Source organism: Branchiostoma lanceolatum, chromosome 9, assembly GCF_035083965.1.
Source record: "Branchiostoma lanceolatum isolate klBraLanc5 chromosome 9, klBraLanc5.hap2, whole genome shotgun sequence".
NCBI classification, from domain to species: Eukaryota; Metazoa; Chordata; class Leptocardii; order Amphioxiformes; family Branchiostomatidae; genus Branchiostoma; species Branchiostoma lanceolatum.
The window spans coordinates 8,721,113-8,748,998 of NC_089730.1; the positions used below are offsets into that span (position 1 = coordinate 8,721,113).

A 27,886-nucleotide genomic window follows, 5' to 3' on the forward strand; every position below is an offset into this window, starting at 1 on the left:
TTGGCATGTAATGATTCCTTTGTAGTATTAATTGCAGGTGTTCTGTATGTGTTATGCTAATGTGAGATCTGTCCATGATATCTCCATTCTGTCGCTCCTCTAACCTTTGACCTCCTTCTGATGTATTTTGTCCTTTATCCGATTCACTGTATGGTTAAATGTCTTTGTTTAAAGATAATCTTTCTTGATATTTTCACTAACTTCCCTAGGCCTTGAATAGACAGTATGCACAAATAAAGAGAAAGTAGAGAAGAGAAAAAACTGGCCAGCAAAACTGTAATGTTAGATGGAGAAATTTATCATTAGTGTACTCGAACTCCTATGTGTGTTGTGTTTCTTTTGCTAGAGGCTGTACTGTATGATAGACCGATCCCATATCCCTTCCCACCTCCCTGAAAATGTAGAAATGAGAAATAAAATCATATGACTGCACACATTTGAAGGAAATGCAGCCACTCTCTCATCGGTCAAATCTCTTAAATATTGCCATGCCATCATTGGTTGAACTGCTAGTGATAGATAGGATGGGTCTATTGACACAGGGAGTATCAAGTACATGGAGGTCTACAGATTTAATATGGTACCTTTATATCACATTCCATTCTTCAGGACATGGTCTGTTAGGTAAAAGGTAATGTTACATTGTACAAAATTAGATTACATTTTGTTACATTGGACGAAATGCAGCACACAGGACTTTTCATACAAATGGAAAATAATACCCCCCCTTCATGGTATTTATGATTATAGTAATCAAGTTTTCAATTAATTTGCACCTATCCCATACACTGAAGAATAAACAATGTTACCATGTGCAGCATTCAATTAATTGTATTTGTCAGGAATACACAAGTGTTGAAGACTTTGTTCAAAAGCCAGAGCCAGGACTGTCATATGTTACCTTGTTTGCTAAGAAAATGACAGCCATTTCAACTTCAGATCTGCTCAAAAGCCAAAGGGACAACTTACTAGTACGTATTCATTACAGTTAATTGTCAAATCAGTCAAAAGTAATGAAATGATGACATTTGTGGAGGAAAGTCCATTTATCAATGCATAATTTGAAACGACTTTGTGGCTCTCGTGGTAACGTTAGCATTTGGGCCTATTACTTGTTACGCCAAAAATAATTACTCAAGCAACTGGATAAAGTTTTGAAACTTGTTGTTTTTTTGCTACTCACTCCATTTATTTTCCGCCAAATTCCGCGAAACAAAAAATTTAATTGTTGTGGCCTTTAACCAGCCCTCCCCCGCCATGGCTATCTAATGGAATAGTCCTCAACGCTCATATCACGTGACTTATAGCCAATGACATATGAGAAGGTAATTAATTATTCATGAGGTGTCAATGTTGGGGAGGTAAAGAGAACCTAAAAATGGCGTCCGCGGAGGGTTTTTGCCTGGGTGATGATGGCGCATTGGCAGTTTCCTCTTGTCTGACAGACACAACAACCCCATCTGCCTATGAGGGTAAGAACGAAGAAGTCATCGGCATGATGTTAGGGTGTCAGTCTTGTCCAGCTTTTCTAGATCGCGCAGAAATGTGTGCTGCCTCGTGGTATGGAAATGCATTTTCTCCTTTCATTTTTAGTTTCGCTGATGCGAATTCTCCCATGCGCTCATCAGTGTGTGGGTGGATGGCGGGAGACTCAACTTTGCCGTGCTTTACGGTGGCATATCAGAATGTCTATAAAGGACTACAATTATTTTAGACTTAAAGACAGCACCAAACGTGCTTGATGACAGACCGTTAGACGTAACAAATATTTGAGTTCAAGTGGCGGGTTGCGTTTCCGAACCTGCTGCCACTTCTGTTCTAATTTCAGGTGCAGCGAACTCCATATCTGCTAGGGGGCGCTGAAAACCAGTTGATGTAAAACCTGGGTTGTAAGAAAAAAATCTAATTTTTCCGTCTCTCAGGAAAGGAGAAAAAATTCTTATTATTTTTTTAACAAAAATAAACTTCCAGTTAGAAAACTTGATATATTTCCAATTCCAAACTTTCAAAGTCATGTTTTATTAGTTGATATTGCAATATTGTCACTTTCTTCACTTGGAAGATTTCCTTGGTTATATTATGATAATAATAATAATACTATCAGGTGTATTTGCAGCCAGTGCCACAGGCAGGTACCCAATGTGTAGGGTAATGAGGCTGTTTAACGTGTTCGAGGCACCTCCTCGAGCACGGGACCCCCGTTTTACGTCCCTCCCGGAAGACATTTGGTGGAAAGCTTCGTGAGGCTACAGCAATCCGGACGTCCTTGGTTGGTCCCCCATCCAAGCACTGTCCGGACCGGCCACGCGGCCGTAGCAAATAATAGCACAATTTGATTTCCCATACCAAATAAATGGATTGATATCACAAACTTGTTGTTGCAGATGATCCGTTGAAGAAAGCGATGACAGAAGCACACGTGTTCGGCAGCAGCGAGGACGGTTCGGAGTACGACATCTCCAACAGTGATGGGAACCACACAGGAGAGGTCAGCAGTCATGGGTTTTGTTGACTGTGCTGCAACTACTGACTGGGTTATAGACTTTAGACATGGACATAACGGGGAGGGCCCTAACTTATGACATCCACTATCATAAAACAGACAAATCAGTCATAAAACTGTCATAAGAAAAAGTAAAAGCTTTACAAAACACTACAAATTAGGCTTTCCGTGTGCTCCAGCTTCTGAAGGAGCAAAAGTGCAAAAGCGTCTTAACTTAGGGCTCACTGACAAGTCCTTTAATGTGTCCAAATTTCATTCATCAAAACCTGACATCTTTCTGGCCACTAGCAATGTTGCACAGTACCTGTTAGAGCATAATTAATTTGTAGTTGGCAACATCTCAGTGGCAAAGCCTACTGTATACACTGCCTGAGCGAGAACACTGGACTGCCAGTAAGATTGTGACAGTTTCCCTTATAAACTGGTCATGTTTTTGCTCCCATAGGATGCTGACCAAGGCAGTGGGAACTTGTATGATGAGAATGTCACAGGACTGGCAGGCCATGCCAACCAAGTAAGTCTGGCTGCAATATTCATGTCTTAGAAATGATTTTTTTTAGGAACAAATTTTTGAACTTCAGTATGACCTTATCACTTGGAAGGGACAATATATTTTTCTATGACTTGTTTTCTTGAACGCTCCAAATTTTATAAGACATCTATGGAAGGTATATAGAAATGTCAGTAGTTCATCAGGTGATGATTTTCATGACATTGTTGTTGAAATAAGTATGATTTGATCCCTGTTTCTTTCCACTTCCAAGGGAGACCTGTTCTTATCCATGGCGCAGGCAGACTATGTCGATGACCACGTAGTACGGAAGAGCGCAAGAAAACGGAAGCCAAGACCGCTGTCTCCTAATAACGACCTGCTCGTGTCGAAGAAACGAAAGAGACCGCGGAAAAACCCAAATCCTGGCAAGTCAGCTGGAAGAAGGGGCAGTTTTGATACTGAGACAGGTGTGTTACTGTACATGTAGTATGAAAAGGATTTTGTATTTTTAACAAATATGTTCTTGCAACAGCCTGTCAAAATGTACCAATTTCTTTTGAGTAACAGCACATCACTGTAGCTTTCCTTTTAAGACAGGATTGTTTTGACTTTAGAGTACATTTATATGCCATCATTTTCTCTCCCATTTTGTACAGCTTGAAGTGTGTTTTACACATACAAGTATGGTGCAGCTATATGAGATATTTGGTATGTCCTGTCACTGTTCTATATAAACGTGTATCTACGATTATCATCAAATGTGTTATTTTTTTCAGAATCATTTTGTTGTGACCTGTGCAAATCTCCTTACGTTACGAACCCAACGCGAAGAGGGAACAAACCGAAGATGACCAACGCCAACCCGAGCCCACGACACAAGATCGACCCCATCACCGGCAGGATGCTGACGCTGTGTAACGCCTGTGGTAAGGGTCATCACGTTCATACGCACATCATTTAGCACACTCACTCACTCTCTCCCATAGCTTAGTCAGCCGTCGGGGCAGCATAGCTCTCAGTGAAAGCTCTCCACTGCTGGCGGTCTTCCGCCAGTCTGGTAATCTGGTTGGCTGAATGACCGGTCCACTCCTTAGCACACTGAAGTAGCCTTTTACCTACCAAAGCTGGGTTAAGCAGCAGGGAGAAAGTACTACATAAAGCCTGTTTCTTTCCTACTATATTTGTATGATGTAAGCTGATAAATAATAATGACCAACATGCAGATATCTTTTCCTGATTTTGCAACACATGAAGAAGTCCTATTGATGACACTACCTTACATTCCTTTCTCTAGTAGTAGAAGTCTCAATTAACTGCTGAAATGAACTATTGGACTCATTTTCTGACATGTAAGGTGTAATTGATGTAATTTTGAATTTTTATTCAGGCCTAGCTTTTAATCGTCCAAAGAGACCGAGGAAGGAGCGGCCGTTACCCAACGAGGTCGAGAAGGCCAAGTACCTACAGGAGGCGCAGCAGTTCGCCTTGTCTCTGGCAGAGGGCCTCAGTGATCCCGAAGGTACTGTGGATCTTGAAATGTTCCCTTTAGTTTTACTTTCACACTTTTCACTGAGCTTCTTCATGACATTGGGAATTCATGACATTTTGACTATGTGATTTTGTGCTTAAGTATTGTTTCAACTTCAAACTTAATACACCCTCCTTTTCACTCATATGTAGCAAAATTAAGTCCCTGCAAAAAGAAATCAATTTACAATAGCACTCTCATTTATGTAGGAGATACCATTCTTTGACAGTTTACAACCCAACTACTGATCAGTTACAGAAAAACTCAGCAAAATTAAGAAGGTTAAAGATAGATGTATACAGCAATAACAACCTGTTATTTTAGCAATTGACATCTGCAATTTTTATGGTTAACATTCTGCAATGTTTAAAAAGCCTGACTAACTTTTAAGTGCCCTTCAATGTTATATCTGCAGCGGAGAGACTGTTCTGCCCCCACTTCAAGCTGAAGGCCTGCGGCTGCATGCAGAACTTCATCATCGGGGAGGGCAACATGGAGGAGTCCAGGAGGAGAGCCAATCAGCTGCTGCGGATGTTGAAGGAAGCCAAGACGCTGAGTCAGCTGAAGTGTTACGAGGTCGTTGGTGACCCCACCAACCCGGGGGGACAGCCTCGGTCCAAGAGGTATGTTAACAAATGTTTTCTCAATCCTTCTCCATCTTCATTCTTTCCGACATTGGGTGTGATATGTGTATGTACATATAGCTATCTGTTTGCATAAGAAAGAGCTGTAAATCCTGTGATGTGAATCCTCAGATGTCAAGCTTTGGTTTTTGATGAAATTTTATAATTTCATTTTTAATTTCAAGTTCCCAGGGACTTGATTTTTTTTGTAGAAGGAGAAAGAAGCTGTTCACAACTTCTGCATGTACAGTAAGTGTATTCCCAAAGTGGAAGTATTTGCAAAATTTCAAAGAACTAAAAGGATAAGTTTCTGTTGTAAACTTCTACACAGGGCAAGGAACATTGGACTCGGTAACGGTCAGAGAAAGTCTCAGGCCTTCGAGGACTTTGTCTTGAAGAACCGTAAGATCCTGAGGGAACAGATAAAGCTGTGTGAGAGAGCCACACAGAAGGTCCTCTGTTACTCCAACAACTTCCTACACAAGAAGCTGAAAACTGATCCACAGGTACAGGGTCTACTGTCTGAGTATTACCGGTATTTGTATCTGTGCCATGTATTTCGTTGTTGAAGTTTGTGTTATAATATAAAGGGTGGTGAAATGTAAAACAATGATGTCATTCTTCAATGTACCATAGTTTCTTGTGGTTTGATTTCTGTTTCTTTGTGCTGTCAAAGGTGAAGCCCATGATTTATCATATATGATTTTATCAATGGATGTCTTTGTACATGTTGTAAATTTCCATTGTTATCAATAAATAAATCATTCTGTCAGGTTAAATCTTTTATCAGGGTAGAATATAATGAAGCTCAGCAATACAAAATAGTGCTTCTCACCTTGGTCATCTTTTGTTTGTTTAGAGGGAATAGACTGTCTTTTTTCTGATGTCAAGCAGCATTTTTTGTGTGTTTATAATCCACAGAAAGGAGTACGTAAGGAGAGACAGAAGGGGAAGGAGGCCCTGGGACAGCTCAGGTCTATAGAGGACCTGCCCCGGAGTCGCTGCTGTGTGGACAACTGTGTCCTGGTAAGGTCATGGGCTTCTACAAAATGTAGTTCAAAAACCTATGGCTATATATATATAGGATGTTACATTATCTCTTATAATTATTCCTTCCATTCTCATTCTTGATATAATTACCCAGGTAAAAGGTGCCATTTTAATTTTAATTTAGCTAAGTTGAATCTGTTTCAGTTGCAACTGACCCTATCAAAAATTTATGTTTATAATTGTTTATTTATTTCACCAGGGGAAACGTATTGCCTACAAAACACTTTTCAATGTGCCCTGGCCATGGGGGAACCCCCCAAAAAAAGTCAAAGTTACAATAAAAGTTTTAAAAAAGTTACGCAAATTACTAACTTATTTAAAGCAGACTTGAAGCAGTAAGATTTATCAATTCAGTGATACATATATCTTGAAGTTACAAACATACACATGTGCTTATGACATTTTTCCACAGATGGCGCTGACCCACGGCCGTCTCCTACAGCAGTGGCGAGACCGCGCCCGGTCCGGTCAGATCGAGGCCAGGCGGGCACTGGCGGAAATGTTGACGCCGTCGGGCGGCGCTCGCTCCAACTGCTACAAGTTCATCAACTGGGTGACGGGGTGCAGTCACAGCACCATCGGCAGGGTCAACGACCAGATGAAGAGAACGGGCGGGGACAGGGAGCCGCCACAACATGGGCTGAAGAAATGGTGCAGAAAACTAGTATTCTACTTTGTGTAATGGTGTGGTCATGCAATACAGAAAGAGTGAATTTTGAATAACTCTCTGGTCCGATATACCAGTCTAAAATTTGTCATGTCTGAGCCGCTCCAACATTGGCTGATGAAATGGTACAGAAAACTAGCATTCTTCTATGTGTAATGGTAAATTGTTGGTGCAGTTCAAAAATAGCTGTCTTTGATCAAAGTTCTCAAACTATAGAAATGCAAAATATTTTCTCATAAACAGCCACTGTTTCCTTTGGTAAATATAAACTACTAATTTTGATGATTAGCCAGGATTTCCGTATTTATCTTAGATTGCTGTTAACTACAAATGCCATATCTTAGATTCTGTCTTTCAACAGTGTTAACTGATAAATTCTCATCTCCAAAGTTCACTTCTGCACCAATTAAGTTTGTCATATAAACACTTGCTGTAGAAGGATACATATCCAAAGACTCAAGCCTCTGCATAATGTGTTGCAATGGTAAAAGATGATATATCAAATAATTCAGCATATTATTCATGTACTACAGTGAAGGTGAAAGATTTTCTTTTTTTATTTGCTCCAGGTGGAAAGATCATCCTAAGAAGAAGAAGAAGGAGGAGATGTCAGGCGTGGCGACCCCCGGGTCAGAGACTGTCACCATCACCATCCCTGCCACACAGATCCCCAACAACTTCAGCCATCTCCCACCTAATGTGAGTACAGCTGCAGTTCGGATGCAAACTGCTAGATGGCACAGATCCTGTGCTCTTGAATAGTTTCTGAAGCTGACTAGTGCAGAGTAAAAGTATAGGAGAAAATGAAGCATCCTTTTTAGTCTGGTATACCCAATGATTATGAGAATATTTATACATTCTCACACACATATATGAAATAACTGAACAAATAGTAGCTGGATGAAATTGTTTACTAGTATCTGTATTGTTGGTATAACCACCCTTCAGTGTAACACACCAGCTTTGCTGGTATGCAGCACAGCAGCAGCTGGTTACATTTCACCAAACGACCTGTCACACCTAACCTCATTCTCATACATGTATATGAAGTAACAAATAAAATTGTTTGTCCCTGCTATGTTTTGGCAGGCACAAATCAATATTCAACAACAGCAAATCCAGCAGCTGCAGAGACAGCTGGCGCAGCAGCAGCTGCACTTGACGCAGAGCCAGGTGCTGCAGCCCCAGTACCTGCACCCGTCAGGACAGCTGGTGTCGCAGCCGGTACAGCTGCAGGTGGGTAGGAATACCATTATTTCTTTTCCTGTCCCTCTCACTGCCCAGATCACAGCATAGGGGCCCCCTATTCTCAGACTATGCCGGCGAGAACACTGTTTAATATGTGCTATATTACAGGTGCAGGTGGCTAATGTCGGCAGCCAGGTGGCACAACAGTCGACAGTGCTGCAGAACTCAGCTGCTGAGCAGGTGCTCATCGCAACAGACAGCCTCGGTCAACAGGTATTTCTTCTCAAAGCTTCCTGCAGTTCTTTCGAAAGTCACTAGGAAGCACTCTTTCCTCTATAAGTGCTCATGACAATGAACAGCCTCAATCAACAGGTATCATTTCTCATTAGTCTTCAACAATCATCAATACTATGTCTGCAATAATCTTGCAAGGAAAATCATGCAGTCTTTTCCATGATTTTTTGCATGTACTGTAGTTACAGAACCAGGCCATCCAACTCCAGCAGCCCCAGTTGACGGGAACCTCGCTGCCATTGGTCAACGCCCAGCCCCAACAGAATGCTGCGTCTGGTAACCTCCTGAACACGGCACAGCTGACCAGCTACAACTTCACACAGGCTCCCAACGTCAACATCGCAACGGTGCACCAGACAACTGCTGGCACCTCACAGGTAAGACATTTCATTAGATGCTGTTACCTGTGTCATTGCTGCTCGTGAAAGTTCTTTCAAAATGATAGAACATTGGAGTTTGGTAGATATTCTGAATGTGATTTCCTCACTCTCTTTGTCAGATGGGACAAAGCACAAACACCTCACAAGTTGGAAAGGCCTGTTAGCCTTGTTAAAGGAAATGACAGTATGTCATGACTGTAATGAAACTGTGAAAAAAATACGTCTTTGTACCTCCCATGGCAAAGGAGATTTTGGGAAAGTAAAGGATATCATTAAAAAGTTTGCGTGGCATTAGGAATGCTGTGGTTGAAACTATTGAGATGCAAGTTTCTGGATGAAAAGTACCTCTATGACAGTTGTAAGATATTTACTTCTCTGTGTTCTCCCAGGCGCCCACCCAGCTGATCATCCAGACCCTGCCCACGCCCCTACAGTCCCAAACCCTGCAGTCCCAGAACATCCTGCAGCAGCTGACCCCGCAGCAGGTGGCGCTGATCATCCAGCAGGCGCTCACGCCGCAGACGGCCACTACGGCAGCCGGCCTCGCCATCGGATCTGTGGCACTCTCCACACAGAACACTGACTCACCATTTGAGGTTGGTTTTACATTGTTGGTGTGTGGTTGGTCATTAGGACACATTGTACTTGTGCTCATGCGAGCCCTAACTATCGAGAAAGCCATACACGAGGCGAAATTAGTCTGAGTGTGGGCCTGAATATAAAGTTCTGAACGGGAACTATGCATCTGTAAAGCATCTTTTCTGAAAATGTGGTGTGTATACGGTTGACTTGAGGGTGTCTACTTTTTGTCTACGGTGTGTGGTTGGTCTCTTTGATTCTACTTCTTGTTTAAGTGATGTCGTGTTGGTGTAATGGTTAGGGTGTTTGGCAAAAACCTAGAGGCCCTGGGTTTGAATCCTCTGACCTGCCACCAATGTTGTGCCCTTGCGAAAGGCATTCAACACAACTTTCCTCACTCCACCCAGGTGTAAAAATGGGTACCTGACTTTGGTTGAGGAGGTAAAAGGCAGTGGAAGGAGGGTTGGGCTCTGCCTTCCAATACCATGCCATAGACACAGTGGATAACAACCCACTGTCCCTATGGCCTCAAACATGTCTATGGGACTACCTTTGTCTTTACCTTTTACTTGTCTAAACTAGCCCAAGTATTGTATGATATACTTAAATCCGTTTTTGTTTGTTTTTGTAGACTTCTTCTGTGGATGAAACATTGACTGATGGAGAACAGTCAGCTAACCTGATGAGCCAATCAAATCAGCAAACCACCTTGGATGTTTCAACTCTCAGCCAATCACGGACTGGAAATATAAACCAATCACAAGTCTCTTTGGTGCCACCCACCAGCCAATCACAAGCAACAAACCAACTGAATCTTTCACAGCAAGCAGACCAATCAGAGCAGCCTTCAGAAATGGTGTCTGATGCTGCCAACCAATCACAAGCTGTGACAGTGGAGCAGATGTCATCACTTGCCAACCCCCAGATGCCACAGCAGTGGTTGCTGGGCGATAAGACACAAGGACTGGTGGGGGTAGCAGCAGCAGGCAGTTCTGAACCTAGTGATTCCTTCTTGTCCGTGGACGCCTTTCAGCTTCTAACACAAAATCAAATTGGGACTCTAAACAACATAACCTAGTCTGGTTGTTGTCACAGTAGAAATTCTATGTATCAAAATTGACAAAGCAATATTATTTACCTATTAGTAAGACTTCTGTGAAGTTATGTCATTGCAAGACAAATACAGTATAGCTAGCTTAATGATATCTACGAGACCTTCTAGGAATGGATCACAAATGCTTTGTTTTTGAGGTTTGTTTGTAAGTATTAGCGACATGCAAATGATGTGCTGTTTTTTTTATTTTTTTATTTTGTAATTATGCAAAAGTGCCATATGTCACTTTATTCGAGGTGGTACTGTATCTTGTTGGGAGAGACACAGTACTGTATTATGTCAATTTTAAGTTTGGTGCTGCATGCCTAAGTAAGTAGTACCTTTGACCATGTCTCATGTAAACTGTAAGGGATACACAGTCAATTTATGGGAAATTAAATCCTTTAGAACTGCTTTGCAGTATAATTTCAAAGAAAAGCTTTCACCATATAAACTATTAGCTATAGTTAGCTATGCTATTTATTGAATTAACGATGTTTACTACAGTATATGTAACTGCAATAGAAACATGCTGCTGGCTTTGTAAATGAATGTACATTGTATTTAGAATCTGTACACTTGCATTGCAATTAAAATATTATTTCTAAAACTGGTTGTATGTACAACTTTTTGTTCATGTCAGTAGCCGATGACCAATTTCAATAGCCCTTCAAATTGTTGTTTTTGATGAAAATGCTGTTTTCTTCGAAAAAGTTTAACAGTTTTACTGAAATGCTCCAGTTTACCCATTTCAAGTAAATGTACATATGATACCTGTAGTACTGAAATGCGTGTTACTTGCATGCTGTGATATGTTCCAGGGATGCATAGTTTTTCTTACTGGCAGTCAAAATACGAGACACAAGACATACTGGAATGTCACTTTATTGGATTTTAGATTAATATTCTCAAATATCTATTTCTCTTCCAGACGATTACTTTTGGCAGTGGTTAGTGAAGTAGCTACAATAAATTTCTTTCAGTTGTTTCATCTAGAAGCAGTTTACTCTGTGTGCTGCTTCAGGCTAACAGACATGAAGATTGTCCTGTGGTCAGGTTCATTAACTACATGTACTTCAAATGCACAGTTCCTTCAGGTTAAGCCACACTTGGCTCTGATACATGTATCTAGTGACAGTAACTGATAAATTTCTTCTCCATAGTTGTTTCTTTTAGAAGCTTTGCACTCAGTATGCTGCTTCAGGCTAACAGAAAAGAAAAGTGTTTTCTGGTTAGGTATATCAGCTACTACAAATGCTGTGCCTTTTCAGCAAGTTTAAGCTACAATTGGCCGGGAGCTCCTAAAATGTCCTTAGTCTTGATCGCCGTCTTCCTTGGCCAGCCCACCGAACACCTCGGTAGGGACACTCCTCTGTTCCAGCCGGACCTCTGCAAAATACAAAAAGGGGTCAGCCATAAAAAGTACAGATCTTTGGTGGACACTAGGTAATGAAAGGGAATAGTGGTTTTTCATCTATTAGATCAATCGGACATTTTCTCAACTCATTTTCACAAATCTCATTGTGATAGTAGAAGTTTCAAGCACTATCAAAAACTACTATCAACTTGAAACCTGTTCTTTTTAAGAAGGGTCAAAGCAGTTGCAAGATTGTGTTAAGTATCATTCACTGATGAAAGATAGTGGATGCTATCTGACTTAAGAGAATATTTTCAGCTGCTGATTCATTATGCTGTAAACCATTTCGTTTCCAATATTGTTTCTTACCTTCCACCTCTGCCTCACTGTCCGTTCCCTCTTCCTCAGAGTCCAGGGTGATCTCATCCGGGTTGTTGGCCTTCACAGCATCACTCAGGTCCTCCTGTGTGCTGCTTCCCCTGGATATAACATAGTAGGCATTCAGTACACATAGCTCTACAACTGAACTACAGACTACTACTGTAGATATCTAGTTTCCCACAGAACTGTGGAATTCTATTACTGTACTAAACTCAAGGCTGGGAACAATTGTCTCTAAAACGAAATTCATATGCATTGGCACAGAAATTGAGATACTGCAATAATGTCTTTAACCTTCTCCCAGCTGCCTAACTGCCTAACCATTAGAGAATTGGGCGTCACACGGCTAATTCAGTGTGCTAAAGGTTAAAATGAGTGAAGATCTTCTGCAGTACATCCATTATCCAGTAGGTGCAAAGGGCTTTCAACAATTTGGAACACCTCTTCCAAAGCTTGAAAAGTGACTAGGTGACAGATGATTAGATTTCCTGACCTGACAAACAGGAGCTGTGACTTGGGTTTGGGCATGTCCTTCTCGTGTTCTGTGGTCAGCTGTTGTGCACGCTGTTCCAGCAGCTTCATGTCGTCCATCTGGCCGGGACCAAGGTCCGCCACTTAACAACAACAAACAAACATCACACATGATTATCATATACACAATCATGGAAGGTCTGCCACTGAACAAACAAAAACACACATGATCATCTTATTTTAAGTTTATACACAGCTACATGTAAGGCAAGTAGATGCTTTTACATCATACAGGGCATTGATAATATTTCGGGCTATCACACTGGCTTCTACTTGTATCACACATTTTTCCATAGAATATTTCGAACACTGACGAAAATTGAAATATCAGATTCAGACATTGGAATAGAAAATGGCTAGCAAGGATATTCCCTGGAAATCGGATAAGAATCGTAGGCATCCTTCTTTGACACTGAAGATGGTCATTGAAGAGGATGTGATTCTACAGGATGATGAACTGCGCTCTGTCATGTGGGACGATGGTGTCACTTCACTGGGGATGAACTGAACTGAACTGATAAGCCCACAGAAGACAGAGTGTTAACACAGACCTGTCCCCGTGGCACTCCCGGCAGCGGCCAGCATCTGGGCGGACATGAAGTTGACCTGGGTGTTGTACGTGGCCTGCACGCTGCGCTTGATACGCAGCATCTCACGAATCGTGTCCTCGTTACCATGACGGACCTCGAAGTCCTTCCACGTCTGCCAGAATGACGCTGTGGTCTGGGGAGGGGGCAGTCAACATTAATTAATGAGAAGAAATATACATTTCTTTCAGGGTAAAGATTGCCATCTGGCCGGATCAGCAATTCTACCGGCAAAGATCGTGATTGGAGTCTTTGTTGACAGAGATAGCGATCAGGATCTTTGCCAATACAATGGGCGATTCTACCAATGCTAACAGCGATTTTACCAGTAGAGATCTCAATCACTGACAAAGACTCTAATGGTGATCTCTATGAGTAGAATCTCCAATTCTGCTAGATTTCAATCTTTAACCTCGCATATACAACGGATATTTGTTGCAGATTGTACAGTAAACCACTAAATCCATCTACAGCCTCCATTGATTCATTCATTCTTTTAGACCCTTTTAAACATTTAAACAAGATGTTATAATTTCTAAACAGAATAAAAGAAATGTTTTACATGACATTAAAATACACTTGTCTCCTTACCCTTGGATCACACATCTGTGAACAGTGGGCGTACACTGCTCTGGCTCGGTCGATCTCTCCAAGCTTCTTCTCAAGATCCGCAAATCTTAGACACATCTCCCTGAAATAACAACAGAGCAGAAAATCACACCCAGTTAAGACAAGGATGGGGCCAAGCAGAAACAGAGAGGACTATGAATACATGAACTGTACCACACCAGTTGAGTTGATAGGAGGAGAAATTATGAAAATGCATACTCTTCAATCATAGGTTTGGCTCCGGCTGGTTTTTGACGAGTTTTTAGGCGTTTTTGTGGGGCTTTTTTTGGGGGGTCCCATTTTCTTTGTCGCCAAGCCAAACCGGAGCCGAACCTCTGCTTGGAGAGTTGAAAATGAGTGACAATGCCAAAAATGTAATTAAAGTACTTTTATCAAAGAGTTACATCTACAGCAATCAACAGGAATGAACAATAAACAAGGACACAGCCAAAAAAAGCCTGGTGCAATGGCCTAATGGGTAGATTGTTTGCCTTGCACATGGTAGGTCGTGAGTTCGATCCCCGGCTGGCCAAGTCAGACCAACGACTTTGAAAATGGCACATATATGTACTGCTTTCTCTGCTTAGCACTCAGCATTTGGGAAAGATTATAATGGTAGTTAAACACACACCACTACCCCCTGCTGTATAGTTATTGTATGGCCCAAGGGCTATGGAAACAGAGATGGGCGCCGCCCTATGCACTGTCTGGTGCAGAAGACTTAAACTTTATCTAAGGAAACAGCCCCTACCTAGAATGTTGCTCTGGAAGCATCTCTACAGCCTTCTCATAGATCTGTCTAGTGTAAGTCACCCCGAAGATCTCTGCAGCTCTCTTGATGTAGATGTTGAACATCTCGTACTGCTCGTCCGACTGCACGGCCTTGGTGGAGCGGTCGTACACGGCCATGGCGTGGCGCTGCAAACCATGCTCCTCCTCCAGTTTGGCGTACAGCAGGTAAAAGTCTGTCGGAGTTAAAATCACAAAGGGAGTCAGCAAGCATTCTTAGAAGATAAAATGGTTTTCATTGTTCCTTAACTGATCTTTCTCCTTATTTCATACTTCATAGATGTGATTTAGTCCTCAACACTCCTACTACTGCAAATTTATGTATTTTTGCGGGGACTTAATTTCTTGGTAGAAGGGGACAGGAGGAGTTTTAAATTCGCTGTTGAAACAATTCTGTATTGTAGTAGTAATACATTGAGAAAACACAATATTCACAGGGACAAAAATTGCAAAAATGAAACAACTGGAAACATTTCAAAATTTACAGTATTTGATTGCCATATGAAAATTACAACCGACATTTAGATAAATTGTTGAAATCATAAAAACTCAAAATATATCTATCTATCTGCATGCTTGTATGGTGGTTCTTGAATATCTTAAATTTACATTAAACGAAGGAATGATGGAATCTTATAAAAGCTCCTTACTTTTGGCATATTTGGGTGGACAGTCTTCCAGACACTGTTCAAACAGATCTCTCGCTCGCTCCAGCTTCTTTCCGCCGTACCGGTCGATAAACTTGGTCAGATACATGTTCCAGATGTCGTATACATTAGGCCATCTGAACAGCGCAATGCCTCGCTCATATGCCTGCAATAGTTAAGTACAGGCAGAATGTCACAATATGTGAGTACGGGAGTAACAATGCACCATGGTTCAGATCTCTATACAAAAGAACTTCATGCATTAAAATCTTTCAATGCAAATACACATGTAACATCATTGTACTAGACTAAGCGTATCGACATTCCTGGCCAATATTTCTATGTACATGTACATGTACTTAACTTAATCTTATCTAAAATACACATTTATCGATAGCCCAGTGGGTAGAGTGCACTAAGCACTTATGGGAAAGAGTATGGAAGTTGAACACACACAACAACCAGTGGACTTGCCCCCTGCTGTGGTGCTTGCACAACTGTGTGGCCCAATGGAAAGAGAAATGCCTTATACAGCAAAATCTGGACAGGATAAGTAATTGTGTACCTTGAAAGCTTCCTCAAAGTAGTCATGTTCCTCCAGGAACATACCATAGTTGATGATGATCTGAGGATTCGCGATTCTCAGGTCGACGATACGATCGTACACGGCCTTGCAGGACTTGAACGTGCCGAAGCTCTCCTCCAGGTCTGCGTACATGGACCACAGCTTCAGCGACTTGTACAGGCGGTTCTGTACCGTCTCCGTCTCGTCAAAGTACGCCGCTTTCCTGCCCGGCATGGCGGTGGCCCTCTTCATCAACTCAAGGGCAGCGTCAAAGTTTCTGATGGAAATAAAAACAGTTTTAAAGGACTAAAACTTTTCATCATCATCAGTTGACACACTTACACATAACATTAAACGTGACATACCCTTCAAAATGATTTCCAACTATGATTTATTATAAGGTCACCTCCTAGTCTTTGTTCCCATCTTCCAACCAAACTTGACACTGGAAAGATGATATAACAACCATTTTCTAACCTTGTCCTTACCAACTTATGTTGTGACTAATGCAAATATGTAAAGTTTCGCAGTTTCAACATGAATACCTTCTCTTCACAATTTTCGAAATAAGACGATTTTAATAACTGTCTTTCATTGTCTTTTCAAATTAAATTTTTTTTACTAGATCAAGTACTTAACCTTTTCAGGCTCCTGACACTCTGACAGAACTTTGTAATGTACATAATCAAATGAATGTGTATGGAATGGGCATAAATCTACTTACTCATGTCTGATCTCCATCTCGGCATATTCACACCACACACTGGCCAGGTCATCCACATGTTTGAACGGCACCTTGGTGGACTTCTCAAATATTGTTCTGGCCTAAAATCATGAGGAAACAACATATCAACTCACATACAAATCTGTGCAGTCATAATGTATAACCATACACATTTGTATTTAAGTTTAGCATGTAATTGTTATCCTCTAGCAAACCAATTTTATATCTCCTCTTGCCACTTACTTCACTTTCAGAAGAAAAATAGAATGACTTCAAACATCACAGTGCATACTAATTAAATAAGGCCATTTGAAACAAAACACAAATCGTAGCACGGAATCTTCTAATTGTTTTTGACATAAATGTTTGGACAATCTTGGACCAAAAATGACAAACAGCTTTCAAACTGTCACTGGCAGCTTGCTTCAAGTATGCTTTGACAACATCTGTTTCTGAATATTTTAACACCTGTATCTGAAGGTTATTACCTTCTCCCTGCAAATTAGGTACCAAAAGGCTACTTCAGCATGGAGAAGGTTAACCTTCTTCCTTTTACCATCTGTTTCTGAAAGTGGAAGGTTAGGCATTATGGTACTTACATCGTCAACCTGGCTGTTCTCCTCGTAGTACTTGGCGAAGGCGACCCACAGCGTGTAGAGTTTTCCTGTAGCCTTCTGGGGGTCCACTGTCTGTACTGCTTCTGTGTAGGTTTGGATAACCTGAACAAGATTTTAAAAGTCTTAGAATCAGTTGGCAAGTACAAGATTGAACAAAAAATCGAAAGCCTGACTTGGCGACTGGAATTGAACAGCAGAATCTTGAACAAAAAGTTTCTTCAGTCACAGATCAAAACAGTTCTGATTCTTACACAATACAAATCTACTGTAAATTCACTTATTTTGTGGGGACTTGATTTCGCTGAAGAGGCGAAATGAGGTTTTCACTGTGTTTTAAGTTTATGGTTGAAACAATGCTGCGGTGCAGTATACAATAAATTGAAAACGTATATTCACAGTGTCATTACTTTGCGGTGGATAGATCACAATAAAAAATTATAAAATAAAATCACCACAATTTTAAGATTTACAGTATATCTTCTACATGTGTATGTTTTCTCATTGATAATCTCTGCTGTTCGATCAACTAAACAGTACTATAATTGTAAGTAATCCTTTGCCAAATTACTCAATTATTAATTTTGCTATTTATTACCTCTCTGGCCTTCTCCTTCTCAGAGAAAAGCTTGGCGCGTTTGTGCCACTCGTTGACGTTGTGTGGGTTCTGTCTCAGCAGTACGCTGTTCAGCAGCAGGGGGCGCCGCTCCGAGATCAGGTCCTCAAACCGAGCCATCCGCAGGTCAAGGTCATCTTGGTCTGGACATTTGGATGGAGAAAAATTCCCAATCAGTAAATCTGTACTTTCAGTTACCTGGCTGCCTACTAAGAAAATTGTCTGAAGTTTATCGACTTGAATATCCTTGCAGGTTAAAATCACTTTACAGGGACAAACTTTGTCTATGAAATTTTTTGAAAGAGTTTTGGATGGAATCAATTTTTTTCATTTTACAATGTGCATGTACAGTCAAACCTGTATTAGCGGTCACCTTTGCATAGCGGCCACCTGCCCATAGTGGTCACTTTTTGTCGGTCCCTTGGATTTTTCCCATTGACATAAGCATTAAGAATTAGGCTATAGCGGCCACCTGTCCAACGCGGTCGCGGCCAGACGATTTTCGGTCCCGCGAGTACAGTAACACTGCCGATAACGGTCAATGTGCGGCGGTGGAAGCCGCATCGCCACCGCACGCCGGGTTCAAAATCTTCATTTTTTATGCAGTTATCAAGTTTATGTGAACTCAACTTGACAGGATAATAATAAAGAAAACAAGAATGTTTTATCTTTGTTAGATTATCCATGGTTTGACGCGAACTGAAGGACACATGGCTTGCGTTTGTACATCGTAGCATATTTGACTATTTCTGTGCATTTGGACTGGGCAAAGATTACGGTAGTTTTTGGAAAATACAACCCGCACATGTATCTGATGCGCCAAGTTCGCGAATTGTTTCAATGTCGGCCCAATATTTCCGTTTTTCCCGGGAATTCATCCGAAAATGTGCCCAAACACGATTTTCAAAATGGCGGAGCAGCATAAAGGTCATCGGAAGACACCACTGTTGCGGAGGTATAGTGTGTTAAATTTATTTTGCTGCAAACTATCACTGAGGATAATTACTTAACCAAAAGCTTCAAACTAAATATGGATAACATTACTATGATGTAAAATTTGGGCTGTTGCAATTTTCTGAAAAGAAAAAAGCCCTCAAAAGGGCGACCTTCCTCTCATTACCCTATTAGCATAATGGTAGAAGCCGATCATGACAAGCAAACAACAACAGACAAGGAAAATTGTCGCCACGATTTTATGTTTGAAAACGGTCGAAAACGAACAGTAAGTGGCAACTGAGCAACATATATTTTGTTCTTAACTAACTAGGTGGCATTTTGCTGCGAAGGACTTAGTTTCATATGATTAAAACTCGTTGGTGACGCGTGTGCCTGCAGCGAAGCAGTCGCGAAGGATCAAGAGTAGAGTATGGCGATGCTGATGCTGGTCTGTTCATACATGAAGCTCGAACAAGCCATGGATTTTGGAGTTGACAGATACAATAATTCTTTTTTCAAGCCCATAATAGAAGTAAAAGAACAACAATCGAATTTCTAAAATGTGCCTTACCTATGTAATGTTTACATGTATACCAGGGCTCGAAATTCATATTTGGGAATAGGTGCACTGGTGCACCCAACTGAAAAAATTGGGTGCACAGAAAGAATTTTGGGTGCACCAGATAAAATAAAGTTGAATGTTCTTCAGAACATAATTACAAAGTTTAATGCTGCTGCCTTTCTTAAGAACTTCAATCTGTAATTCTAAAGCTAACTTCAAAATTTCAAACAAATAATACATTAAGTAAAGTACAGCAAAAAGTTATCATGCTGTTTTTTATACTTACATTTCAAGAATATTCTGTATACTAGTGTACAATAGTACCTTAACCCTATAGGCTACAAAAAGATATAGGTGCACCAGTGCACCCAGAGTCAAAAATTAGGTGCACAGCTCCAATTTTGGGTGCACTGGGTGCACATGCACCCACTATTTCGAGCCCTGTATACTGTACGGTGAATAAATGTATCTCAGTGGGTACTGAAAACATGTGTCACTCGTGGTCAATTAATCGACATTTTCTCCATAGCGGCCACCTGTCCTTAGCGGCCAGTTTTGGCCAGTCCCTTGAGTGACCGCTATAGACAGGTTTGACTGTATTTCCTTTCTCTTCTCATTATGTCTAGTTAGAAATACAGTCCCAAAAAATTTCTCTACCATAGACATATGATCATGATGGTCATGATCATTGGAAAAAACATAGCAGCAAGAAAACAAAGTGATATTTCAGGTAATATGCCTCAATAGACACTGACAGTGACTGGCCAGATTTTTGGTCTGGACTATTCTTAACCATCTCCGTGTCTGGACTATTCTTAACCATCTCCGTGCTGCCTAACCAGGAAATCAACACAACTATGGTGCCTAGAAGCTACCTTAGTAGGAACTGTTCAACAAGATTATGAGAGACTAAGAAGACCTACCTTCCTCTGACAGCTTCCCTTCCTCGTCCATCTCCAGTTTGTTGTTGACAATGGTGGACTCAAACTCACTGTAGGCATCAAACACCTGGGCAAAGTCTCTCACTGTCACCACAGTCTGAATGGCCTCTTCATACACGTCTCTGGCCTGGCAAATAATGTTACACATAGGATGTCATTAGATGGTATCAATGCTAAACAGGACAACGTGGCAAGGTGATCTCGTGTCTTCTGTTTAGGGTTGTTGACTTAGAATCTAAAGCTTCTGGGTTTGAAACCCTAGCAAGTCTTAATGTTGTGCTATTGTGAAAGGCACTTCACAGCTATTTCCTCATTCGTTTCAGTTGAAAATGAATACATGACGTATCTAGCTTCCCTTAGTGACGTCCTCTCGTACGGGACGTAAAGCTGGAGGTCCCCTGTTAACATGCTTGACCCACACCTCAGGGTCAAGCATGTTAAAGATCCCACCACACTTATTGAAAAGAGTAGGGGTTTATCCAAGCGTGAGTAGATCAAATCTTACAGTCCGGTCTTACACAGCTTGTACCTTCTATACATATACAAAACTGGTGTATTATGCCTTAAGGTGGTTTACTGGTTAAAAGAAACAACCAAAGGACAGTGTGATTCTACACTACACATGTACATGTACCACCCTTCCTAGTACATATGTCTGATCCATGTTTCGGCATCCATGTGATACAACATTCTGTATATTGTAATGTAACTGTGTGAAGCTAGGTAATGACAGTAGTGTTCAGCTGAAGTGTCTACCTTCTCAAAGTGGCCACTGCGGATGTAGTAGTCTGCGAGAGAGTTCCAGAGCATGCCCAGCTGGTCCGTAAAGCGGTGAAGCCCGCCCCGGATGATGGCGTCCACGTTCAAGGAGCGGATCTTGTCAGGGTTCTTGGAGATAAGGTCACACAGATCGTGCCACAGCTAAGGGGGCAGAAGTTTGTTGAATTTATTAATCATGAGGCCAACTTGTTTTGCCGAAATCAAGATCTTATAAAAAGACAATTATCTTGATACAATGTATACTTTGAAATTACATCTAGGCCTCATAGACTTTAACTTTAATAGTTTGGCTAGTGAATCTTTTGACAGTTGTCCAATGCTTCCATCACAAGAGTAAGTTCTCCCCAAAATGATCATGATTCATGGAAAAGTCCAAAAGTTAGCATGTGTCAAGAAATGTTACATCACAAAACAAGACAGTTACAGTTGTCTTATTTCATGTCATATCTGTAGTCTTCAGAGAATGACATATACATCATCAAGTTAGTATGGCCTTATCATTGGATGGCCAGAAACTTGGGCTACTTGCCTGGTGATTTGACTTGCCCCTCTTGGACACGAACTCTTCCTTGTTGACCAGGTCAGCCAGGCGAGTGGCAGCCTCATCAAGTCTGTCGATGGAGATCAGGTAGTCAATGTAGTCCTCTGTGTTTTCAGGAGCCAGCTGTTTAAAAGGATGAAAGTAAAAGTGTTAAAAACATACATTACACAATGATTTTTTTCATTTTTACACTCAGTTCAAAAGCCATGTTTTCAACTGCATAAAATTCTGATGTCCAATTGTATGATTAAAAAGTCAACGATAAGGAACAAGAACGAAGAAGTCAAAACCAATATTCTCATTTTCTAATTTCTTGCTACATGTAGTTTCAACAGTCTTCATAGTTTATCATTCATTGTCCGATATCAGTTTCTGTTTATATTCATGTATGTATAGACAAGCTCAATCTATGTAAATGTCCTTGATTTGTATTCAGTTTCTTTCTTTTTTATGTTTAGCCATACCTAGTATGGCTCAACATATTGTTTTTACTCATGTTTCTTCTCCTTCTTCTCCTGTCAAATCTTCAAATCGATTCATCTCTGTCATTTTTTGACCAAATGACCTAAAATTTGGTACAAAGGTAGTTAAGGCAAATACCCATACACGATTTTCCCGATATTGACCTTGAAAATGATTTTATTGAGGTTTTTCTGACCAAAAACGTACATTTTGGCCTCCTGTGCTCTGGAAATACATCCAAATGACCTGAAATTTGCTTTGGGGGTACATTGAACAAATATTCAGAGAACCCCATTCGCACTTTTGGCAAACATTACTTCAAAATACGATTTTGCAGGGTATTTTGAGGAGAACATTGGGTATTTTCCTCATATGACCTATAGGTCATTGACCCCAATTGCACCTGGACTGGCTGTGAGCCTTGCGACCACCCGATTGGCCAATTGAGTTAATTAAGTTGTCTTGCATTTCTGGAGCAGGTGTGCTACATTTGTAGTATTCATACCAAATGTGGTATGGGAATGCGCAGGACATGTGCTTACTATCTCTCCTTTGTTCACTATTTTTGAACAAAGATACACATCTCCAGTCAATTCCACGTCACCGAGAGGGTGTTTGTTGCCTTTTGTTGTAACATTTTCGAAACCTTTGCAACAACCTGATATGAGTGAATGTTTAGAACAATTTCGAACCTTTGTTTGACTTTCGAAATATTTTCTACTGCGTTCCAGCATGTTAGAAACATTTAAATCGGCGGGTACAATATTGATATAAGTTTCGAAACTATCACAACATATAGATTCATCTTTTGTTCGTACAGTTTCGAACATTGGTTAAATGAGCCATACGAAAGCAATTTACACGTCCCTGCTAAGTAGCTGATAGCACCTAATGATAGACCAATAAAGACGCCCCACCGCGAGAAGCCTGGCAGGCGATCGTAGGTGTTTTGTTTACTTTCGCGGTATCAAAAATTTCCACGTGAAGAACGCGGTTGGGTACTCCCAAAATCCTACTACGCCGGACAGAAAAGTTTCCATTAAATTTGTTAGAAATCTTGAATAGATCTAGTTTTCTATTGTTAAAAATCCGTTTCAAGGAAACACGACACACACCACGCTACCGGCACGGTACGGGGGTGTCGCCAGCCGAACAAATCCCCCGCCGCTCACGTTAACCCGCACCCGTTGTTTACGTTTGGAAGAGGTGAGCTGAGAAACACAACGCTCGTTCAAACCTTACTACCGTTGACTGTCACGCCCTTCGAAGCGGTAAACTACAGTCCGAAGATTTCTGTGTGTCCTTCAACAACTACAGATAATCGAAGACTCGTCACTGCATGGCTAGCACAACAAAACAACGAGCGCGCTCAGCTTCAGTACTTATCGCCTCGGCAAAGTTTGGCGACAAGCTGGAAGTTTGCTTACGAGGAGGAAAGACCGGACATAAACATTTTACGTGATTATCGGGAAAACACCATGTTCCGTTGAACTGGGTGGTTAAACTGCAGTTTAGGAAATTTTATAACAGAAATAAAGTTAAATCAATGATTTTGTGAATGTTTATTTCAGCATTAGTTATTCCAGATATTTTCAAACTCCAAATTCTTCAACACAACACGGGAGATCGTTTCTCCTCAGACTGGCGCGCAACTCCTGACAAAATTGATTGATGATCTCTCTCTGCCGCCGACTTCATACATGATCAAAGACATCAAAGGCGGGCGGAGGGCGGTGCGCAGGGAAACTTGAATATATAATGTGGCGAAGTTGTTGCACAAGGAATTCTCACGCTGAGGGGTACATGAAATAATGCTTACAAAATAGACCTCTATGAATCGGGCCACATTCAGCAATGGTAGACGGATTCGGGGCATGCCGCGCAAAACACACGGTCTCACTGGGGACAGGCGTTTTGGTCCCGCACGTTGTCGCCGCTACGCGATCGAAAGCACGCCGCTGTCTGTCTCGGACCAACACGCGTCTCCCGTGATGTGTAGCGTCCACCAGGCTTTCCTGCGTACGGGCGTATGGATCGTAGAATTCGGCAAAAAAGGAATTCGAATGATTAGGCCAGTAGAGTCAGTCCCCGGTAAGGTCAATGATTCGCCCGTTTGCGCTTGTAACGTTAAATGAACTTACACTCTGGTGGCCAAACTTCACTGACAAACATTCTCCCTATTTTTATCATGAGCTTGCGTAGTTAGTCTGGTACTATTATGTGCCGGGAATGTTTATCTATCGCACGCCTTGGAAGGAAGTTCAACCATGATAAATGGTCGGCCTTTGTGAAAATTTGGAATCCCATGCTGTTGATTTTCGTGATTGAATCTGTAAGAAAATATATTTTCATGTCGTTCATGTTTTTGGGACGGACGCCGGGACGGGGTGAATTTTTTCTATCATAACATTTTCGTCCCGTCAGTAATGCAAATCGAATCGTGTTACACACGAGGCAAAACACTAAAAACGTGGGTCTAGTGGAGTGTTTTGGAGCGGGAAAATGCCGGATATTAGCGGTGCCGAACAGTGTACATCGTCGCGCGCGGGTGACGCTCCGTCAAAACAAATCCGCTGGTGGTCTAGCGCGGCCACCGAAAATAGACGGAAACACACAGGAGGACTTAGCACCTTCGTTTACGGGGCAATTGTGAAAATCTTTTGTTACAAATTGTTCGAACATTGAAACATTTGGATAGATGGTTTGAAACTGTTCTAGATAAAGAGATTTTTGTGCAGTTACGTTCGAAATGTTTCCAACATATGTTAAATAAGTTCAAACATGTTATAAGTTTCAATTCTTATTGTTTGAACAGTTTAGAACTATTGTGACTTAGACATTCTTTTAATCAAAATAGTTCAAACATATTACAAACATTATATTAAAACCCTCTCGGTGACTTGGAACTGACTCGTATTAAACCAAAATGATGCAAAATTTGACATGTGTCTGCCTTGGTCATGTACACAGGCCCTCATTTAAATGTTTGGCATACAGCCTTTCAAAACAATTTTTGAAATAAACAATTTTTTCGTTTCGTTTTTTTCAACCCAAATGTATACTATTGAATCATGCATTCAAACAAAGGGGTGTCACATTTCTATATTTCACCCATACTATCGCTGCAATATGTTGTTTTTGGTAATTTCCTTCTTCTCCTGTCAAATCCTCATATACATCATTATGTATACTATGGAAAACTTAATTCTTTCCTGGGGTTAATTTTTTTTAATTCAATTTTGAACTGGGTTGATTATGCGCGAGAGTGTAATTTTGAGCGGATATTTGTCGACTGGTCTAGTTTACATAGAGATGGCACGGAATATCCCATTCTTGCAAGGGGAGGATTCTTTAATTATTTATTGCAATTTTGAGCTGGAGTGATTATGAAAAAGTCCATTTGTTAGCAGTAGTGTATTTGTTTATGTGGATATGGTTTTGGACTGGTCCATATTGTGTTGAGGTGCTACTGGAAGACTCCATTCCTGTATGGAGAGACTAATTGTTTTTAAACTCAATTTTGGACTGGGGTGATCCATTTTTTTAGTGGAAGTATTTTAGAATGGTCCATTGTTATTTTGGGACAGTCCAATTTTTGCATGGCGTGGAGTATGGCTAAACATGCTGTATTTGCTCGCAAATGTTGCCTTTCTAGTTTATGTATATATTTCTGTCCATTTCACTATTTGTTTGGTTTTTTGGTATGCTCGTTTTGTTCTTCATGTTTTTTATGCTACTTTGGGGAAATGTAACAAAAAAGGATCTGAAAAATTCTCATGACTAACTGGAAATAAAGCTGAGTCCTGGATGAACAACTTGCCAGACAGATAGTGTCTACACACCTTAAGGTACCGTCTGTAAACTCTAACAGCTGTCTCGTGAAGCGGGTAAGTCTTGATGAAGTTGAGGTACATGGGCCAGATGCGATGGTGCTGGGTGATGGGGAGGGCTCGCAGCGCTCGGTCAAACGTGCGCCGGGTACGGGTGATCTTCTTCTGGTCCATCAGGAACTGACAGTAGTCTAGCCAGATACGCGGCATCTGACAATGTGAAGTTGTTAAAATATGACATAAAGAATATACCGGTAATATCTTCTCTGCTAAAACGTCTGATAAGGGATTCCATATTTTCTAGCCTGGTATCCAAACCTATTAAAGCTCCCAAGTCTCCTCTCTTCAAATATCTATATTTGCGAAGAGGAGACCCGTGCACTATATGGGTTTGCATACCAGGCTACATATCTTCCATCTCAATGATTTGCAGTACCTACCATGTTTTATCAATAGAATAAATATAGATATACAGACTAACTGCAATTCACCTAGACAATGTGGCTACTTGGTGATCCCTTAGATAATTTTCCCTATCAATACAACCACCTGATCACATAGACCAGTTTATTCGTACGGATTGGTCTTCTTGGCAAGTTTTGACATCACCTCACCTTTTTTTTCAGTACTGTCTACATCTCAAGATATCAAACATCATCATCATCATTATCGGTCCTCCTCTTTACAAGGTGCAGTTTACTCTCCAGTTTACTCTCCAGAACTGCTTGTGGTTCATTGCTGAGAGAAGTTCATGTCCTTCTAAATTAGTTTCAGTTTCTATGACTATGAGTTTCTTGAGTGCTGTGATTGATCGACAAATCCTTCTGTTTGTGTCCCTGTTCCAAAGCAGGAGACTCTTGGCTGGTTCTCTACTATGTATCACATGACCCGGGACACTCGGTCGGCAACGGTTCACTACCATGATATCAAACAAAATGTTTACAAAATTATGTTCTTGAATTCAATAACAATGGCATAACAGTTTATCTTGAAAGTTAGCAAACATAAGTTTGATGCACAAGTTCCTGCCGCTTGTTCTATTCTGTGATATTTCTCACCTTGTGCATAAAGACCAGGGCCCTCTCAAAGGCATTGTTGACGTCTTCATATGCAGGGTCGGTGATGCACCTGCCTCGCACCTGCTTCCTTCTCCTCTTCAGGTAGTTGTACCACAGTTTGTAGCTGAAACAGGTTGTGCATATCAATTACACGCTCAACTGTGAACACTTTTAAACAGTGCAAATGACTTTGATAAAGAAGAGCTGAAATTCCTTCTGAATAGCATATAATACTGAAATTTATTTCTTTTCGAGGGGATGGAAATTTCGCGGTAGGACTTGGAGTGGGAAAGAGTTTTTTGTGGTGTTTTAAGTTTGCGGCGGAAACAATACTTTAACACAAAAACACATAACCGCGGTGTTGTGAGATTGCAAAGGAAAGGGACCTCAAAAACAGCAGAAGTATAACCATTAGAACATTTCAAGATCTACAGTATCTATTCACAGACTTCACACTCCCATCACTGACCTGCCAGGCAGTTCCCTCAGTGCCCGTTCATACACCAGGTTGATGGCCTTGCCTGGTGCATTTGTTGTAGTTTTGTGCTCCACGTAACGCAGCCAGCACTTCACAGCAAAGGGATTGCGCAGGATGTCTTCTTCGTATGCAAGGTCTGTCTCCTCCTACATCACGATATCACACAAATCATGAATTCAATGTTGACAAACATATGAATATCAAAACCAAAAGCATGACCAGCCCCCTCCCTCTTTCAAAACCTACTTCATTCACTTCAATATTACTTAATATCAGCACACTTACCAGGAGCAGGTCCTTATTCTCTTCCACCGGCATGTTTACAAGTATCATGTAGAACCTTCTGCAAGCAAATGAGTGATTCTGAATGCCTGAAAAACAATAAACAGCACAAAAACTGGCAGATTTTACGAACTTCGTGCGTCCATGTTGACCACTCTCGCGAGACTTCACCAGTTAACGCGAGAGTTGATATTGACC

General features: G+C 41.1%; 2 protein-coding genes across 2 annotated transcripts; one reads left to right on the forward strand and one right to left on the reverse strand.

Annotated features, from left to right (window-relative positions):
- The first annotated feature begins 1,340 nt into the window (after positions 1-1,340).
- On the forward strand, positions 1,341-11,008 carry LOC136442198 (uncharacterized). Its single transcript, XM_066438935.1, has 16 exons — positions 1,341-1,472; positions 2,385-2,488; positions 2,949-3,017; positions 3,268-3,463; positions 3,773-3,922; positions 4,384-4,515; positions 4,940-5,147; positions 5,485-5,653; positions 6,069-6,173; positions 6,610-6,848; positions 7,434-7,563; positions 7,954-8,100; positions 8,221-8,325; positions 8,529-8,723; positions 9,116-9,322; positions 9,937-11,008. Exons 1-16 carry the CDS (start codon positions 1,379-1,381, stop codon positions 10,381-10,383), a joined length of 2,697 nt encoding a protein of 898 aa, XP_066295032.1. The 5' UTR covers positions 1,341-1,378; the 3' UTR covers positions 10,384-11,008.
- Positions 11,009-11,267: 259 nt separating this feature from the next.
- LOC136442195 (pre-mRNA-splicing factor SYF1-like) lies at positions 11,268-27,861 on the reverse strand. Its single transcript, XM_066438931.1, has 18 exons — positions 27,692-27,861; positions 27,398-27,552; positions 26,929-27,052; positions 25,883-26,080; positions 21,567-21,701; positions 21,014-21,178; positions 20,240-20,384; positions 17,801-17,961; positions 17,188-17,307; positions 16,589-16,689; positions 15,865-16,141; positions 15,303-15,465; positions 14,615-14,828; positions 13,846-13,945; positions 13,219-13,390; positions 12,630-12,750; positions 12,125-12,234; positions 11,268-11,787 (listed from the first exon to the last, which is right to left on the reverse strand). Exons 1-18 carry the CDS (start codon positions 27,737-27,739, stop codon positions 11,711-11,713), a joined length of 2,586 nt encoding a protein of 861 aa, XP_066295028.1. The 5' UTR covers positions 27,740-27,861; the 3' UTR covers positions 11,268-11,710.
- Between the last annotated feature and the right edge of the window lie 25 nt (positions 27,862-27,886).

Excerpts from the sequence above, each read along its gene's own strand:
- LOC136442198 (XM_066438935.1), top strand. The coding sequence starts at position 1,379 with ATGGCGTCCGCGGAGGGTTTTTGCCTGGGTGATGATGGCGCATTGGCA. Across the intron at positions 3,464-3,772 it reads CAGTTTTGATACTGAGACAG|AATCATTTTGTTGTGACCTG; the intron begins GTGTGTTACTGT and ends TATTTTTTTCAG. Across the intron at positions 9,323-9,936 it reads ACACTGACTCACCATTTGAG|ACTTCTTCTGTGGATGAAAC; the intron begins GTTGGTTTTACA and ends TTGTTTTTGTAG.
- LOC136442195 (XM_066438931.1), bottom strand. The coding sequence starts at position 27,739 with ATGATACTTGTAAACATGCCGGTGGAAGAGAATAAGGACCTGCTCCTG. Across the intron at positions 16,690-17,187 it reads AGAACAGCCAGGTTGACGAT|GCCAGAACAATATTTGAGAA; the intron begins GTAAGTACCATA and ends TCATGATTTTAG. Across the intron at positions 16,142-16,588 it reads GAGATGGAGATCAGACATGA|AAACTTTGACGCTGCCCTTG; the intron begins GTAAGTAGATTT and ends TATTTCCATCAG.